This window comes from Pipistrellus kuhlii, unplaced genomic scaffold, assembly GCF_014108245.1.
Source record: "Pipistrellus kuhlii isolate mPipKuh1 unplaced genomic scaffold, mPipKuh1.p scaffold_m20_p_1, whole genome shotgun sequence".
Lineage (NCBI taxonomy): Eukaryota > Metazoa > Chordata > Mammalia > Chiroptera > Vespertilionidae > Pipistrellus > Pipistrellus kuhlii.
Window position 1 is genome coordinate 173,799,318 of NW_023425404.1, and position 17,312 is coordinate 173,816,629.

The 17,312-nt window shown below is 38.2% G+C and overlaps 1 protein-coding gene across 9 annotated transcripts in view; it reads left to right on the plus strand.

Moving 5' to 3' along the window:
* YIPF7 (Yip1 domain family member 7) overlaps positions 1 to 17,312 on the plus strand; it is a 31,839-nt gene that overhangs the window by 135 nt on the left and 14,392 nt on the right. The window contains exons 1-3 of one of the 9 annotated variants that reach the window (XM_045572952.1): positions 11 to 208; positions 8,103 to 8,219; positions 15,530 to 15,690. In XM_045572952.1, the coding sequence (XP_045428908.1) occupies positions 8,104 to 8,219; positions 15,530 to 15,690 (277 nt within the window). In that variant the 5' untranslated portion in view covers positions 11 to 208; position 8,103. Of the gene's footprint in view, positions 1 to 10; positions 209 to 1,017; positions 1,089 to 3,171; positions 3,498 to 6,570; positions 6,685 to 8,102; positions 8,220 to 13,939; positions 14,042 to 15,529; positions 15,885 to 17,312 lie in introns of those variants that run through there. The other 8 variants (XM_045572970.1, XM_045572962.1, XM_045572976.1 and 5 more) reach the window with 8 other exon arrangements.

Below are 17,312 nucleotides of genomic sequence, written 5' to 3' on the forward strand. Positions count from 1 at the left end.
TCAGGGTCAGTTCTCCTTATGTTCTTAGCTTAGCGACTGGCTCTAGCTTTCTACCCCGGGAGCAAAATAACGTTGTCATGGTTTGAAAGCACGGAAGTTTGGATACGTTGTCAGCGGTACCGCTAATATCTTGGCGCTCCCGCAAGGAAACCGGCGGTAAAAAATGGAGAGCGGTTGTATCCCAGGAAAGTTTTGGCCGGAAGTGAAGGTGGGGGGAAGTTACCCTCTGGATGCCCTTATGTCGCCATCGCCTTTCAGTTTGCATTCAGACACAAGTGTAAATTGCAGAGGCCGAGCTGGGCTACGCGAGGCGGAAACCGGTTTGGCTCAGTGGATAAGAGCGTCGGCCTGTGGACTGAAGGGTCCTGGGTTCGATTCTGGTCAAGGGCATGTACCTTGGTTGAGGGCACATCCCCGGTGGGGGTGTACAGAAGGCAGCTGATCGATGTTTCTCTCTTATCGATGTTTCTAACTCTATCGCTCTGTCTTCATCTCTAAAAAATCAATAAAATATATTTTAAAGAGAGAGAGAGAGAGAGAGAAAGGATGAGGTCCAGTGTCTGTCTCCCTCCAGAGCCCTTGGGGTTTGGTGCAGAGGACGGAGAAAAGCTGTGGGATGCCCCATGGACCATTGTATTGTTTCTCGTTGGTTCTTGGAACTGCTATAAATCATGACTGTACAGTACTTGATCCACTAGCAATTGCTACTGGCACCTTTCCTAGAGTATGAGCTTCGAAAAGCTAACTTGTAAAAATACTTTTTAATTATTATTGATTTTTTTTTTTAGAGAGGAAGGGGGAGGGATAGATAGAAACACTGATGATAGAGAAACATCAACAGGTTGGTTCTTGCATGGCCCTCACTGGGGATCGAGCCCACAACCCCAAATCACACCAGTGACCTCCTGGTTCATGGGTCCACACGCAATCATCAGCCACACCAGCCAGGGCAAACTCTACCCTCTTTCAATGTCGACTTCCTGCTCGTGTGTGTGTGTGTGTGTGTGTGTGTGTGTGTGTGTGTGTGTTTTCCTAATCCATTATCTTCTCATTTCATCTGTTTTCTGACTCTGAATTTGACTTTGAAGGTATGTGCATAGTGGAATTTTAAATTAAGGGAATCCAATACATCACTCCATTTAAAGGATACTCATAAACAACCATGCCTTGTGGCCCTACAAAGGGAAGGGATGCCCTATCAGGCGTCTTCAAACTACGGCCTGCAGAGGAGTCTGATCCGGCCCGCCAGGTTTTTTGGGCAGTGAGCGCAGCCGAGGTGTTACAGTAGGAATTAGTAGTTCATATAGTCCGGCCCTCCAGCTCTCTGAGGGACCGTGATCTGGCCCCCACTTTAAAAAGTTTGAGGACCCCTGCTGAGTGAGCTGGTTTGGCTCAGTGGATAGCAGGTTCCATTCTGATGGAAGGGCACATGCCCAGGTTGTGGGCTTGGCCTCCAGTAGGGGGCGTGCAGGAAGCAGCTGATCAGTGATTCTCTGTCATCATTGGTGTTTCTCTCTCCTCCCTCTCTAAAATCAATAAAAATATATTTAAAAAAAGACACACACAAAAGGGAAGGGATGAAAATGGGCACCACTGTCAACCCTTCCAATTTGTGGGCTCCCACTCTGCCTGGAGGACCGCACACACTGCAGGTAAAGCCTGACAGGCAGGGAGTACAGTAAACCCCATTAGTAAGGCTTAATGTTTTTGTTCTTTTTACATAAGAATAAGTGCTAATGGCAACTCTTCTATTAGTTTCTACACCCTGCTGTATCATGCTGCACATCTTTCCCATCAGGTCAGTGAGTGAAGTAGTGTGGTGCATGAAAAGCTCTATTTCCTCCATAAACATTGTCACTGGGTGCCTCTTGTATCTGACTCCTCAAAGGGCAGCATGGAGGTCGGGGTGGGGGTGGGGGTGGGGCGACAGTTTTTAGGATGCACAGAACCATCATTAGCAAGAACCTTCAGCCAGCCCCCTTTACCATATTTTCTTTCACCAGTCCTCCTTTCCGTTAGGATTGACTTTCTCGAAATATGTGTCAGAACGCGGGAGCAAGTGGCAGGTTTATCCCACTGACACTTATAAAAGCAAGATCCTTACACTAAGAGGGGCAGCTGTTCTCTCTTCTATTTAGTGTAAAACTTAACTCTCCAGAGGTCTTGAATCTCACTACTTTTTTTTTTATATAAGCAAGCTATTTTGCATAAAGGAAAGAATATGAAGGTCAAAAGTCATTTTCTCACTATAGACTTATTAGTGTTATCATAGAAATTTTCCCAGGTTCTGGCAGTAGGTTAATTCCAAGGATTAGTTTTTTTGATTGTGGATTGATTTATCTTTTTATAAACCCCCATAAGTATGTTTCTAGTCATTGTTAGGCAAGTGTCTAGCCTGGTGTCATTTTAAACTAGATAATCATTTGTTTTAAAAAGAAAATGAAATTGCTCAGCTGGAATGTGTCGACCTATGAAGCACAAGGTTCATTTCCTGGTCAGGTCACAAGCCTGGGTTGCGACTTGATCCACAGAAGGGGTTGTTCAGGAGGCAGCTGATCAATGATTTTCTCTCATCATTGATGTCTCTCTCTCTCTTAAGATTAATAAAAATATATTTTTAAAAATTATTTTGTTACTCTGTCCACCACTTTCCCTAGCTCATGTTTGTAAATACTACAGAGTAGAGAGTTATCCTTAAAAGGGCTCCTCTATATCAAGGCAATGTTTGAGTAAATGTCCCATTAGGTTAAAACCCAAAGCTTTAAGTAGTTAGTGAGATTCTAGTGCCAAAGCTTTAAGTAGTTAGTGATATTCTAGTGCCAAAAGAAGATGGGAATTCTGTCTTTTTAAACGGAATTTCTATATTGACAACTGGCCATTATTTTCCAAACTGCTGTAACTACTTTCATGCTGAATATAATAAAATATTGAAGTTAGCTGGGACCGGTTTGGCTCAATGGATAGAGCGTCGGCTTGGGGACTGAAGGGCCCCGGGTTCGATTCCGATCAAGGGCATGTACCTTGGTTGCGGGCATATCCCCAGTGGGGGGTGTGCAAGAGGCAGCTGATCGATGACTCTCTCTCATTGATGTTTCTAACTCTCTATCTCTCTCCCTTCCTCTCTGTACAAAAGTCAATAAAATATATTAAAAAAATAATAATAAAATAAAATAAAATATTGAAGTTAAACTTGGCATGCCTTGGGAAAAAAAACAATAATGGCATAATTGCACAGGTATAATTATGGCAGAGCATTGGGAAGGATTTCACCTTTCATTGCTAAAAGTAATGTAGCCAATATAAAATTTCACCTATACTAACTGGTATCTATGGGAGTTTGGTCAAAATAGTAAGTAGTATCTTGGCAATAAAGTCCATTCTTAGCCTTCCTATTTTTGTTATTAAAATGTAAGAGATGAATGCTGAAGAAGTATTTTATGTCTCATCACAACCTGTTTGCAGGACACATTTGCAAATAGTCCTCCCCTCATCTTTTCGTAAGGTGATGCTTCATATAGATTTAAGTAGATCAAAGTAGAGTTCACGAAAAAATATTTCTGTATAAGTAATGGGTGATAATGACTCACACTTGTTATTAATACAACTTTGTGTTCACCTAGAAGCATAATCAAAATAGCTAACACTATTTTGAGCATTTACTACTTGCCCCCACTAGGTTAATTGCTCCTGTTGCAAAATTCTGTCCAATTCTCATATTTTATACACATTTAATTATACACATATATACACAGGCATAAGATATAACTTCTTGGAAAGATTTACTATAAAAACCTGTGATATGAGTCTGCTAAATATATAAATTGAATTTCTTACATTTAAAAATGATTATTATAATAATATGGTTACTAACAATGTACAACTCAACTACTGCTCATATCAACTTTCATAACTTTAAGGTAAATTGTGTTTTTACTAACATTCAGTAATGACCAAGCTAAAAACTTGAAATCATAATTTGTTATATTCCAATTTTTTCTAAGACAAAAATGGACGCTAGCAAATTAAAAATCAAAGGTAATTATGATAGCATTAATGATGGAAACCCTGTAATTTAATTTTATTCTTTCCATAGGACACAGTAAGCTCTTTAAAATTCATGCCTTAAAACAGAATTTTATGTTCATTTTTCATGTGAGTGTGTAACATTCAGGGCTGCAATTTCAGGTTCGTGAAATAGAAGAAGCGTAGTCTTTAAAGGTCAGATGATCGGGAACAAATCTTATATAGTATTAACAAAGGATTATGTAGAGAATACAGGCAGAAATGTATTTTTTTAAATTAATGGAACACAGAATGTATTGCATTTTTTTCTGTCTTAATATAAGTAGAAAATTGCAATACAGATTGCGAAATAAAGAATTACTATCTAAACACTGGTAAAAAGCCATTTCTCTGTTGGCAGAGATAGGAAATGATGACATTTTTCTCTTGGTTCATTGGCAGCTTTGTTCAGCTGAAAATATGTATTGGAGTTGTGAATAAATATTATTCGTGTTTCCAAACAGATATATTCTTTTTTTTTAAGTATGTATTTTTTTTATTATTTTTTTTTATTGATTTCAAAGAGGAAGGGAGAGGAAGAGAGAGAGAGAAACATCAGTGATGAGACAGAATTATTGATCGGCTGCCTCCTGCACGCCCCTCACTGGGGATCAGGCATGTGCAGGAGGCAGCCGATCCACAACCCGAGCATGTGCCCTTGCCCAGAATTGATCCCGGGACCTTTCAGTCTGCAGACCAATATTCTATCCACTGAGCAAAACCAGCTAGGGCCACACAGGTACATTCTTAGCACCAGTGTTTTGGACAGCCATAGGTGGTCTTTTGGAAGAAACAGTTTGCATAATGGAAGGAAACTGGGCTGAATGAGAGAATTATTATTCGAAACTGGGTTCTGTCATATACTAGGTGTGTTACTTTACACAAGTCACTTAGCCACTCTGAGCTTCTAGTTACCTATCAAAAGATTGTAGTAATGAAAGTAATAATCTTCTATGGTTTTTAGATTGATAGATGCTAATAGAAATACGGGGTCCTGAGTATGCACAGTTGAAAATAGTGCCCATTCATCCATCTAACCATTCATCCTTTAATACATATATGTATATATTGTTGTCAGACTAAGGGCACATTGTTTCAGATGTAGCTATTTCAGCTCACAATCTCTGCAATACGTTACAGGTCACCAAAGATATCTTAAGAAATTTCAAATGGAGATTATTTTCCTTATCCCCACTGCATTTAGCTTTCCTAAATGTTGTTTATATAAATTGAATAGTTCATATTTGGGTAAAATTGACAACATACATTTTTAGATAGTTGCTAAGTTCATCATGTTAAGATCATCCTATATAATAATCCTATAAAATAAAAGGGTAATATGCAAATTGACCCTAAAGGCAGAACAGCTGGTCTCTATAACAGGCACTGACTACCAGGGGGCAGACACTCAATGCAGTAGCTGCCCCCTGGTGGTCAGTCCGCTCCCACAGGGGGAGCACTGCTCAGCCCGAAGCCAGGCTGACAGCTGTGAGCTCAGCGGTGATGGCAGCCTCTCCTGCCTCCAGGGCAGTGCTAAGACTGCAGGACTGTGGCTCAGGCTCACTCCCCTAAGCTCTCAGTCAGACAGCCCCTGAGGGCTCCTGGGCTGCCAGAGGGATGCCTGATTGCCAGCTTGGGCCCAACCTCCCAGTGCATGAATTTTCATGCACCAGACCTCAAGTGCAGTGTTTCCCAACCTTCTCTCATGATGAGAATCACCTGGTGGAGTTGTTAAAACACAGATTCCTGAATCCCAACTAAGAAGTGCTAAACTAGAATTTTTGAGAACATATAGGTAAAATTGCATACCTAACTTAGTGCTCTGTATATAAAATCTGTCTTAGAGCACTAGTTAAGTATACAATTTTACCTATATGTTCCCAAAAATTCTAGTTTAGCACTTCTTAGTTGGGATTCAGGAATCTGTGTTTTAACAACTCCACCAGATGATTCTCATCATGAGAGAAGGTTGGGAAACACTGCTCTAGTGTATATATATATTTTATCATTTTTTATTTTCAATTATAGTTGACATATTAGTTTCAGATGTACACCCTGTGACTGGATATTGCATAACTTACTAAGTAATCATCTTGATAAATCTCACACCCATCAGACATCTTAGTTATTAGAATATCATTGATTACATTCCTTATGCTGTACTCTATATCCCAATGGCTATTCTGTAACAACCAACTTGTACTTTTCAATCCCTTTACTTTTTTCACACATATATGGATTTGTACTGCATATTATTAGAAAATCTTGTCTAGGTTTATTCTTATAGGCGATAAAGCTCAAGGGTTTTCCTCTTACCTTCCATTGTTCACCTCAAATAAATGATCCTAAGTCAGAGTTTAATGGGATTTGCCCACAAGAAAATGGAATCTACCATTTCACTTAATCAAATTATGTTTCTTTGCCTTTCACTGTGTTTGTAAACTTTAACAAGTGTAATAAGATACTGTGTTTGGCTTTTGACAAGCATCTGTTCAGTGTCAGAGTCAAATTTAGAAACGCATAGTTAGCCAGCAGGTCATCTTTTCACAAACTGGTTTGTTATAAATTTCTCTAGCAGAGCAACATTTCTTGGAGGATTTTTCAACATAAAATAATATAAAGGTATGTGTCTGATCCTTCTAAAAAAAACCTTGGCATTTAAACAAAAGATAAAGCTGGATTATATAAGGATTTTATTGCCAATAGTCATATTACATAAAGCTTTGCATGTTATGAAAACACATGTGTATTCTCCAGTGAAATTACTCTCTATGCTTTATAATAGCATTTTAATGGACTGAGAAAGTTATGCTATTAAATTTTAAATTCTTTAAATTATAAGTTGTTAAAATATTTAACATCCTCTGAGTCCTGATTTTAGCTTACATAATTTATAGCTACTTTTATGCATAATATTAATGAAAAAAATCTTGATTTATTAAATCAGGTATATGAATCACTGCACCTAATTTTACAGAAGTTTCTGTACTTGTACTAAAGTGAGAAAACTTGATATACTTGACAGTTGTACTTGAGTATTTCTGATTAATGAGGCTCCTAGAGCTAAGGCTGTTTATGAGATGCATTTGAAATGTACTATAAGTATTATTCCACAAATTACTATAACTCTATAGGTTACTCCTAGTGATTTTAAAATGTACTATTTTGAAATGAAAAGTTTTTCAAAGAAAAGCAAAGATTAAAATGTTGGATTGACTAACCATATCTGTCCAATTGAAAATATTCTCTACTCCATTCTCAAATTTTCTTCCAAAGAGCCACCATTACTTTGCTCTTCCTTTCTCCCCCTACCTTTTCCTCCTCTCAAATCTTTCTTCTTCCCTCTGATATGCCTGTTTGTTAGGTCTAAATCAAGGTCATGTACTCCCCACTCCAAAGTGACTAGAAACTGTGTAGAGAGTTTATAGGAAGACAGATTTGTTTCCTTAGCAGAACAGAGCCTTTCCCCTCTGACTCAGCCTGAAGGGAGCAGAGAGGCTGTTAGCGCAGAAAAAAAAAGAAAAAAGAAATAATATCATTATTATCAGCCACTTGCTTTTTGACTTTTTGACTTTGCAATATATATATATATATATATATATATATATATATATATATATAAATGTAAAACTTTTAAATGTAAATTGTTACTCATAAATAATAATTGAAATAAGGAACTGACATTGTTTAAAAGAAAACTTTCTAGATGTGTACCAAGTCTTAGGCTTTTTATCTTAAACTGCTGAGACTAAGGCATTTGGGGGAAATGTTAGCTTCTTCAGATCAATTAATATCAATTTAGGCAAAGTCATAGACCTGGTGAATAAAAACTTAAGAAAAGTTCATTGAAGATACATGTTATGTAAATGACATTTTAGAACATTTTCATATCCTTCCTCCGATACTCAACCTACCCCATGCAAAGAATATAGTTTTCTTTGGTAAGAACCTACTTATCATCACATTTTAGTCTTTGTAATATTCCAAAGATGCTTTATTGACTCCTAAACTTCGCAGTAAAAAATATTCTTACTTTTCAGGATGTCAAACTTGGGACAATTTGACTCTGATTTTTACCAATCTAATTATACCATTGAGAATCAGGAGCAGAGTTGTAATGACTCCAATGCCTATGGAAATCTTTATGGATCCGGAGAGTAAGTACCTTATTTTGAAAAAAATATGTTCTTGTTTTTAGAAGTAATAATATTATGGCATGTAGGAAGGTTTCCTTGGAGGAAGCAAAAGCACGTCTTTGTAAAGTGCCCAAGAAGAAATGTGAGGAAAGGGCAGAGAAATGAATTCAGTTCTCCAAGAATCCCTTTGATCACCTCAGACCATTTATAGCTGAATGGCTTGACTCTCTTTTCCAAATAGAACTTAATAGGGAGCCTGAATATAGGGACTGTATTTTCTGTGACACTGCTTGGAAAACATTTTATTCAATTTAATTAATATTTATTGAGTGCCTGCTGTGTGTCAGGAATAAAAAAAGGGCACTATAAACCCAAAGATAAAGGAGAAATTCATAATTTCTTACCTCACAACATTGAAGATTTGAAGTTTTAGAGGTACTGTTATAATATGCTGTTATAACACAGTGTGAAAATTCCTAAATGGAACCAAGATAAACATATTTCAGAATGTGTTAGTAATTTGAGTTGACAGTTCAACTTGAGTTGAAATAAATAAAAATGATTAAAAATTTAGTATTTATCTTTTACCAGTGCCCTAATGAGGATTTAGAGTGAGAAGAATTTGGTTTAAGTTATGACTCTTGCATTTGTTCTTTGTGACCTTGGGAAAGACTTGGCTTCCCTAACTGGTGTCTTAACTGAGAAATGAGGACATTAATAATTCCCACTTTATGAAATTATCATGAAGAACATTTGTGCTAATGTGTAGGAAATTAGACATTTAAGTAAAACCACTACATCAATGTTATTTACCTATGTAATTACTAGAGGCCCAGTGCACGGATTCATGCACCAGTGGGGTCCTTTAGCATTGCCTGCGGGAATCAGGCCAAAACTGGCATTCCAACGCCGCCTGCCACTCCTGCCTGCCTCTTCTGCTCATCCTGGTCCAGCCCCGCTGTGCCTGCCGCAGGCTTCTGCCCAGTCAGTCCTGATCGGGAAAGGCTTGCATCTGGTGCCCATTTGTCAGCTGAGCAACACTCCTGCTGTGAGAGTGCACTGACCACCAGGCGTCAGCTCCTGCATTAAATGTCTGCCCCCTGGTGGTCAGTGCATGTCATAGTGACCAGTCTACCAGTCATTCGGTCACTTAGGCATTTATATATATAAATGGGCGAAGCACTGGTCAGGTGGCTTAGTTGGTTGGACATCTCCTGTACACTAAAGGTTGCAGGTTCTGTTACTAGTTGGGGTGTGCATCAGAAGCAACTGATCGATGTTTCTCTCTCACATCAATGTTTCTCTCTCACTCCCTCTCTTTACCACTCTCTCTAGCTCTTCCCTCCCTCCCTCCCTTCCTCTCTCTAAAAACCAATGAAAACGTATTCTCAGATGAGCGTTAAAAAAAAAAATTGTTGAGCCGAAACAGGTTTGGCTCAGTGGTAGAGCATCAGTCTGCGGACTGAGAGGTCCCGGGTTCGATTCTGGTCAAGGGCATGTACAATACATTGGTTGCTGGCACATCCCCAGTAGGGGGTATGCAAGAGGCAGCTGGTTGATGTTCCTCTCTCATCGACTTTTCTAGCTCTCTATCTCTCTCCCTTCCTCTCTGTAAAAAATCAATAAAATATAAAAAAAAATTGTTGAAAAGGACAAGGTCCTGTAGGATTGGCTCAATCACTGAAGAATCCAACAACAGAAAAATAACTTCATATTATTCCTTGGATTTATACCTTGGAAGGTCAAGAAAAATAAAAATAAAAAGGTGTTTCAGGCAAAGCAGTTTGAATATTGAGGTATTACAGGATAGTATCTCAAAATACATAATCCATACTGAGAACTATCTAAAAAATTTCAGCTCCGTCCTCTTGTTTTATTGAAAAGAACCAGTCACCTTGAATTTCTGTTTCTTTTCTCCCTTCCCTGCTCCATTTGAGCTAAACGCCTGGGCAGCACCTGCAGTCTATATATTCAGATTATACTATCCTGAAATGTATAATAAGAAGGCAATAAAGCTTTCCCCTTTAAGCAGGGACTTATGATCACAGCTTTCTCTCATATTTCACCCAGCCCAATTTCTTTCTCCATTTGATTTTACATATCAATGTTGCCCAGAAATCAAGATGACCATAAGATGGAAATTGATATAACCAAATGAGGAAAACTTTTGATTATATTGTATCAGGTTAATGGCCTTGCCTGCTTATTCAAATTTAAATTCAAGTCCTTATTTGGAGGTGGTAACATTTAAATTCTAACCCACACTGCATGTCTCAGGAATTAGAAAAGGCCATGCTAGCTATGGTAATTTTATGAGTACATAAAACATGGACTCGGGCCAGTAAATTACTCGTGTACATCAAACAAACTCCAGAGATTTGACCTTTTATTCATTCAGTGAGTAGTTCAATTAAAATACTACCCAAGTCAAAATAATATGTTGATCATCCTGCCAAAAGATATAGGAATCCAGAGGGTAGTAATAGTGTTATAATCAATTAATCTATCACTCTGTCTCTGTCTTCCCCCATACCCCTCCTACCCAATAAATGGGAGCTTCCTTTAAAAGGCTTGTTCAGCTCAATAGCATGTTAATTTCAGCTCAATCACATGAAAGCTGGTTGACTGTACTTAACTAAAACAATGAAGATATTTATATTTCAAAACAAGTTCTCTTATTTTAGAACGAACAAGGAGCGTTCTCATTTTAAAATTTCTATCCAGTCCTTGGGGTAGGCATCATTTCCAATCACTGCTAGCTGATGGCATGTCAGTGGCACATGGTTACTGTGCACTTGCTGGACTAGCCAGGATTTTGGAATGTTACTTAGGCTAACTACCCTAGCTACTCTTTCTTAAACCACTCTACCATTGAACTAATCCTATATTATGTGTTCTTACCAAGTTCACGTAGAATGCCTGATTTGACTGGTTTGATGGGAGACTTAAATAGATAAAATGTTTCTGGAGGTTCTGACTAAATTCTTTTAGTCAACAGTGTAGATATGTCATATTGTCTTACGCTGTTGATAGCATAGCAAATTCTGAAAACTTTGTCGCCTCAGGTAGAATACACATGCACTTGAATGTGACTCTAAGTGTGGAGATAGACTTACAATGAATGGGACTTATTTGATGGTAAATTTTTTACCATCTGATTTACACTCCGGCTCTCCACATGACTCAGAGTGAGCGCACCTCCAGTATTCCCGGAGGAACTGAAAGGAAAGCAGCTCAATTAAAAGTCTCAGGATGGACGTCCAAATCTATAGTTTTAGAAAACAAAGCCTCCCATAAAATATCTAGTTAGTGATTTCGTGATGGGGTGCAGGGAAACGTGTGCAATCAACAAGTCTGCAATCTCAGAAATCATAACTGAGTCTTCTAACAGTGACCTTCTGTATTTGCATTTGAAGAGAAATGTTAAGTCTTGTTAATTCAGAAAGAGGTCAAAAACTTGCCCCAGCAAGAGACCATGCCTTATCTTAACACAGTATTATGTAAGTGAAGACAGGCCTCTGGAGATTCCACGGAACATTACGGTTTGGGCAATGAAAGGGAATATTGACGAATTGGTGAGCATTCTAAGGATTTTTAGGTGGATCAGGTGTGCCGGCATTGCTTTATGGCTCAGACACAGAAATCCTGACGTGAGTAGAGTAGAGGTTCTTCTGGAAGGAAAGCACGGAATGGCTGGGATGTTGTCAAAGTCACTTTAGATATTCCAGGGAAACCAACATGGGGAAAAGCTAAAGGTGATCATCACAGAAGAGGTTCAAACTCTTAGCCTCCTAATTGCATTGTTTTCTTTGAGAAAGTGACTAATTGGAAAGGCAACTATTACAGATACAGATGCTCTGCCAGGGTGTATGAAAGATGTTTAGAATTGTTTAGTGTCAGTATCAGGAACAAAAGAGCAGACAAATACTTTGTAAATTAACCAAGATGGCTGAAGCCATGGAGCAGCCAAGAGGCTTGGATTTCCCCAGCAGTGGAGGAAGCCAAGCTTTTGCACACCCTGGCTGGCCCAGGCCTTCATTCAAGGCTACAAAGTTTCAATTATAGAAGATACATAAATCCCAGATACTAGGGCCTCCACTTGGACCACAGGGGGGGGGGGGGGGGGGCATGGCCAGCCTGAAAACCACCGCAGGCCCCTCGCCCAGGCTACTCCATGCCCTAAAGGAACCCCCACTCTGATCCAGGACACCTTCAGGGCAAACCAGCTGGCACCCACCCATGCACCAGGCCTCTATCCTATATAATAGAAGAGCAATATACAAATTGACCATCATTCCAACACAAGATGGCTGCCCCCATGTGGACACAAGATGGCCACTACAAGATGGCCAGGATGGGAGGGCAATTGGTAGGGATCAGGCCTGTAAGGAAGAGCAGTTGTGGGAAATCAGGCCAGCAGGAGAGGGCAGTTGGGAGGGACCAGGTCTGCAAGGAAGGGCAGTTGGAGGTGATCAAGCCTGTAGGGGTGGGCAGTTAGGGGGACCAGGCTGGCAGAGGAGGAAAGTTGAGGGCGACGAGGCCTCCAGGGAAGAGCAGTTGCAGGGGACTAGGCCTGTAGGGGAGGGCAGTTGGGGGGAACCAGGCAGAAATATGCCACATTATTTCACAGGGGCAAACAGTCTGGCAGAGGAGCAGTTAGGCATCAATCAGGCTGGCAAGGGAGTGGTTATGGAGTTATCAGGCTGGCAGGCAGAAGCAGTTAGGGGCAATCAGGAAGGCAGGCAGGCAAGAAGTTGGGAGCCAGCAGTCCTAGATTGTAAGAGGGATGTCCATTAAACAGGCAGTTGGACATCCCTCGAAGTGTCCCAGATTGGAGAAGGTGCAGCCTGGGCTGACAGACACACCCACCCCGTGTACGAATTTCATGCACTGGGTCTCTAGTATGTCAATAAAATAGTCTTTAGACACTAGTTTATTCAATCATCTCTATTTGTCCCTTTCATTCTTCTAGAACTAGTTGCATTAAAAAAAAAAAATACATATCTAGGGAACTCTTTATCAACCAAAAGCCATTCAGTTTCTACCAGTACTTTTGATAGTGGGCCTACTTTTTAAAAAAGAAAGATTAGAGCCTGTTTGGCGTGGCTCGGTGATTGAGCATTGATCTATGAACCAGGAGGTCATGATTTGATTCCCAGTCAGGGCACATGGAGGAGGCATGCAGAGGGCAGCCAATCAATGATTCAATCAATGCTTACCATCATTGATCTCTCTCTCTCTCTCTCTCCCTTCCTCTCTGAAATCAATAAAAATATTTTCTTTTTCTTTTTTAAAGAAAGATTAGAAATATGCCACATTATTTCACGAACAATAGCAGTAATCAACATATGGTTTGGAACAGCAATTTTCAACCTTTTTTTTTTTTATCTCTGTCACACACAAACACTAAAATTTTGCAGCACACAAACATGTATTTTTTGCCAATCTAAGGAAAAAAAAGTATAATTTGACTCATTCACACCAGATGGCTATTGTGTTGGTTGTTGTCATTTTTTTAAATTTGACAATATAAAGGGGGAAAAGGTTAGTGCCCCTGACTAACTAGACAGGTTTTACATTTTTGAAAAATTCTTGCAGCACAGCAACTACTTGAAATTTGCTGCTGTGGGTGATTCAAGAAGTATTATACGAGGTCTCTGCCCTTAATGAGCTCATCGTGAGTTAGTAAATGATTAAATGTAGATATTTTTCTACTTTATAGCTTTATTTTTCAAAAGAGGATATCTTCTCTTTCATGCTTATTCATATAAGGGAGGTGAACATGTTATTCTTAGACTTCATATTAAGATGAATGTTGGAAGGAAAGTATAAAAAGACATTTTGTAAGTATTTTAACATAAAGAGATCCCAGAAAGCTACAAAGTTTATAATCCTGGGCTATATTTTTAGCTTAGTTTAGCCTAAGATATATTTTTTTAAAATATATATTTTATTGATTTTTCACAGAGAGGAAGAGAGAGAGAGTTAGAAGCATCGATGAGAGAGAATCATCGATCAGCTGCCTCTTGCACACCCCCTACTGGGGATGTGCCCGCAACCAAGGTACATGCCCTTGCCCGGAATCAAACCCGGGACCTTTCAGTCCGCAGGCCGACGCTCTATCCACTGAGCCAAACCGGTCCCGGCTAGCCTAAGATATTTTGATCAGATAAATTTAACACATGTTAATAAGGACAATTTATATTTCTTCCCCTTCCTTCAGAAAAAACACAATAAAAAATAACCAAATAATGTCACACACTCCTCCTTTTTCTAGCTTTCATAAGAAATTATTTACTAAGATGGTTGTTTTCCAGCTTCCTGACACAAATGATGAAAAAAATAAAATAATAAAATAAAATAAAATAAAAATAACATGGTCAGGGAAGTGTCATGTTTGACAAGAAACTTCCTTGGACAAACTAAATTGCATACTTCAAAAGAGGGATGCTACTGAATGCTTTCAGTTAGGTGCTCACAGATGATTTGAGTGGCAATAATTGTCTGGGAATGGCCAGAGCTAGAAAGTCTATTTCTTTATGGACAGCAGTCAGTTTATACATTTATTTTTTCCTATGCATTGGCTATACTATTAAAATTGTGATTTACACTTGCTGCTTCCCTACATTTATAAAGGACGTCCATGTTTGGTGATTGCCATGAGTACCAGTGTGTGTATGAGGCAGAGTGCTCAGCCAGCTTTAGTTCAGAGATGGACACTTGCTGTATTCTATGATTCTAGGCAAGTCATTCAGTCTCCAGGATCCTCTATTTCTCTTTCTGTAAAATGGGGCTAAAATGACAGATTTTACTTTACTAAGTCTAATTACATGGGGAAATGTAAGAAAAAGTGACAGCATGTTGTACATAATCAATACATATTAGTTGGTATGGATCAGTCTTCTAGAAGTCTTTTCATGACCAGTGACTTCACTTTTTTTTAATTAATATATTTTATTGATTTTTTACAGAGAGGAAGGGAGAGAGCCAGAAACGTTGATGAGAGAGAAACATCGACCAGCTACGTCCTGCACACCCCGCACCGGGGATGTGCCTGTAACCAATGTACATGCCCTTGACCGGAATCGAACCCGGGACCCTTCAGTCAGCAGACCAAACGCTCTACTAATGAGCCAAACCGGCTTTGGCATGAATTCACTTTTTTTGATGAAAGTTCAACTCTAAGCAAGTTCTTTCTTTCATGCTTAAATATTCATAAAACCTAGAATATTATAATTTGTGAAAGAGAAATTCTTGTTTCCTTCATTTCCTTGATGTGTCATGATATCTCTTTCTTAGATGCATAGATACCAGTGTTTTCCTTTCTCTAGACAGCAGGCCATGGAGCAGCCTCAGCGTGCCTTTGTTCCCCCGGAGATGCTCATGTCATCAGGCTACACTGGACAGTATTTTCAGCCAGCCTCCAACCTGGATTATTATTCACAATCTCCCTACGTTGACAGTTTTGATGAAGAGCCTCCTTTGCTAGAAGATAAGTTAAGGAAGTGCTGTTAATGTGTGTACAGCTCGAGAATAATAGCAATAATGAGCACGCAGCGTGTGCTTGTCAGCATGATGCATACAGTGTTTTGTGTATGACTGTTCCACATGTAAACAAATCTGCCTCTTCAAGACACTTAAACCAGGGGAAGTCTGCCGCATGTGTGTGTGGGGAATCAGAAGGAGGTATGTGCTATTGCTACAGTTAACAAAATTCCCTTCCCACTTTACGCATATCAGCGAAAATGTATTGATTATTTTTTCCCTTTGTGATTATCCCTATGTTAGATATGTTAGAAGACAGAGCACTTACTATAATTTTGCACTTTGAATCTATGAATTTCTAAGCTCTGTTCTAATAACCTTCTTCAGGTTGAATGACTTTGTGAAAGTCTCAAGCTTCATCTATAAAATATATTAAAAGGCCTTAGGCAGAATTTCTGCGATAAGGTGATGAATGACTTTTGCCAGCTTTTTTTTAGAGTTTGCATTAAGACAACCTATAAAATTATGAATCTATAATAAAACATCCCCTGCACAAAAACATGTTATTTTGAAACTTTGCTTGTTTATGCCTTAAATGCTTTGTTGTCTAAAAAGGCTTGTTTAGTTTTGTGTAAGAATGATAACTTTTGCTATTCAGTAATATACAATCAATATGTTAAAAAAAATACACCTTGAAGGCTAATAGTCAATTGAAGTCTATCAGACCAGAAAAATTACTGTGATATTTGGTATTTATTGCATAGCCTGATGTTTGTGTTTCAAAGGCCAATGACACAATTTGCATAAAAAATAAAAATGTTAATTCATTTTTATAGCACCTACATATCTTATACTTTACTACCACTAGATGACACTAGAACAATAATTTTGCATTCAAATTTCATAGCAATTTTCTCTTATTTTATATAATAAGGTATAATATTTAGAGTATCTATAATTAATAATACTTATAATCTCATTTGCATACCTTGTAATACATTTGAAAACAAAATATAGGGTGGGGCAAAAGTAGATTTACAGTTGTTTATATGGAAAATAATACAATAATTCATAAATAACAATAAACCCTGTGTTTCATGTACTCACAACTGCAAATCTACTTTTGTCCCATCCTGTATTATGGCAATGTATTTTGGTAGGAAATACATAAAATCTTTTTTCTTATGAAAATATTTAGTATGTCTTAGGTTCAGTTATTGTTTTTGACTCAATGTTGGAACATATATAGAAGTTATTTATTCCATTAAATACATGATCGAAATCAGTAATAATGTCTCATAAAGCATCTGATTTTCTTTGGTAATAATTATGCATTTTCAGAAAAAAAATATTTTGAATTAAAGGCTACTTTATTGTGGCAAATACTCAAAACATTATTAACATAAATGTCTAAATTTAAAATGAACTTTCAAAGCAACATAAATTTCAGGTGAAATTAATTCACCTATAAATTTTTTAAAGTCTGCTCTTTTAAAAATTATATTAGACATTCTGACCCAATAATTTTCAACCTTTTCTTTTTTAACTCTTGGCACACATAAACTAATTACTAAAATTCTACAGCACATCAAAAATTATAATATAATATAATAAATATATAATATAATT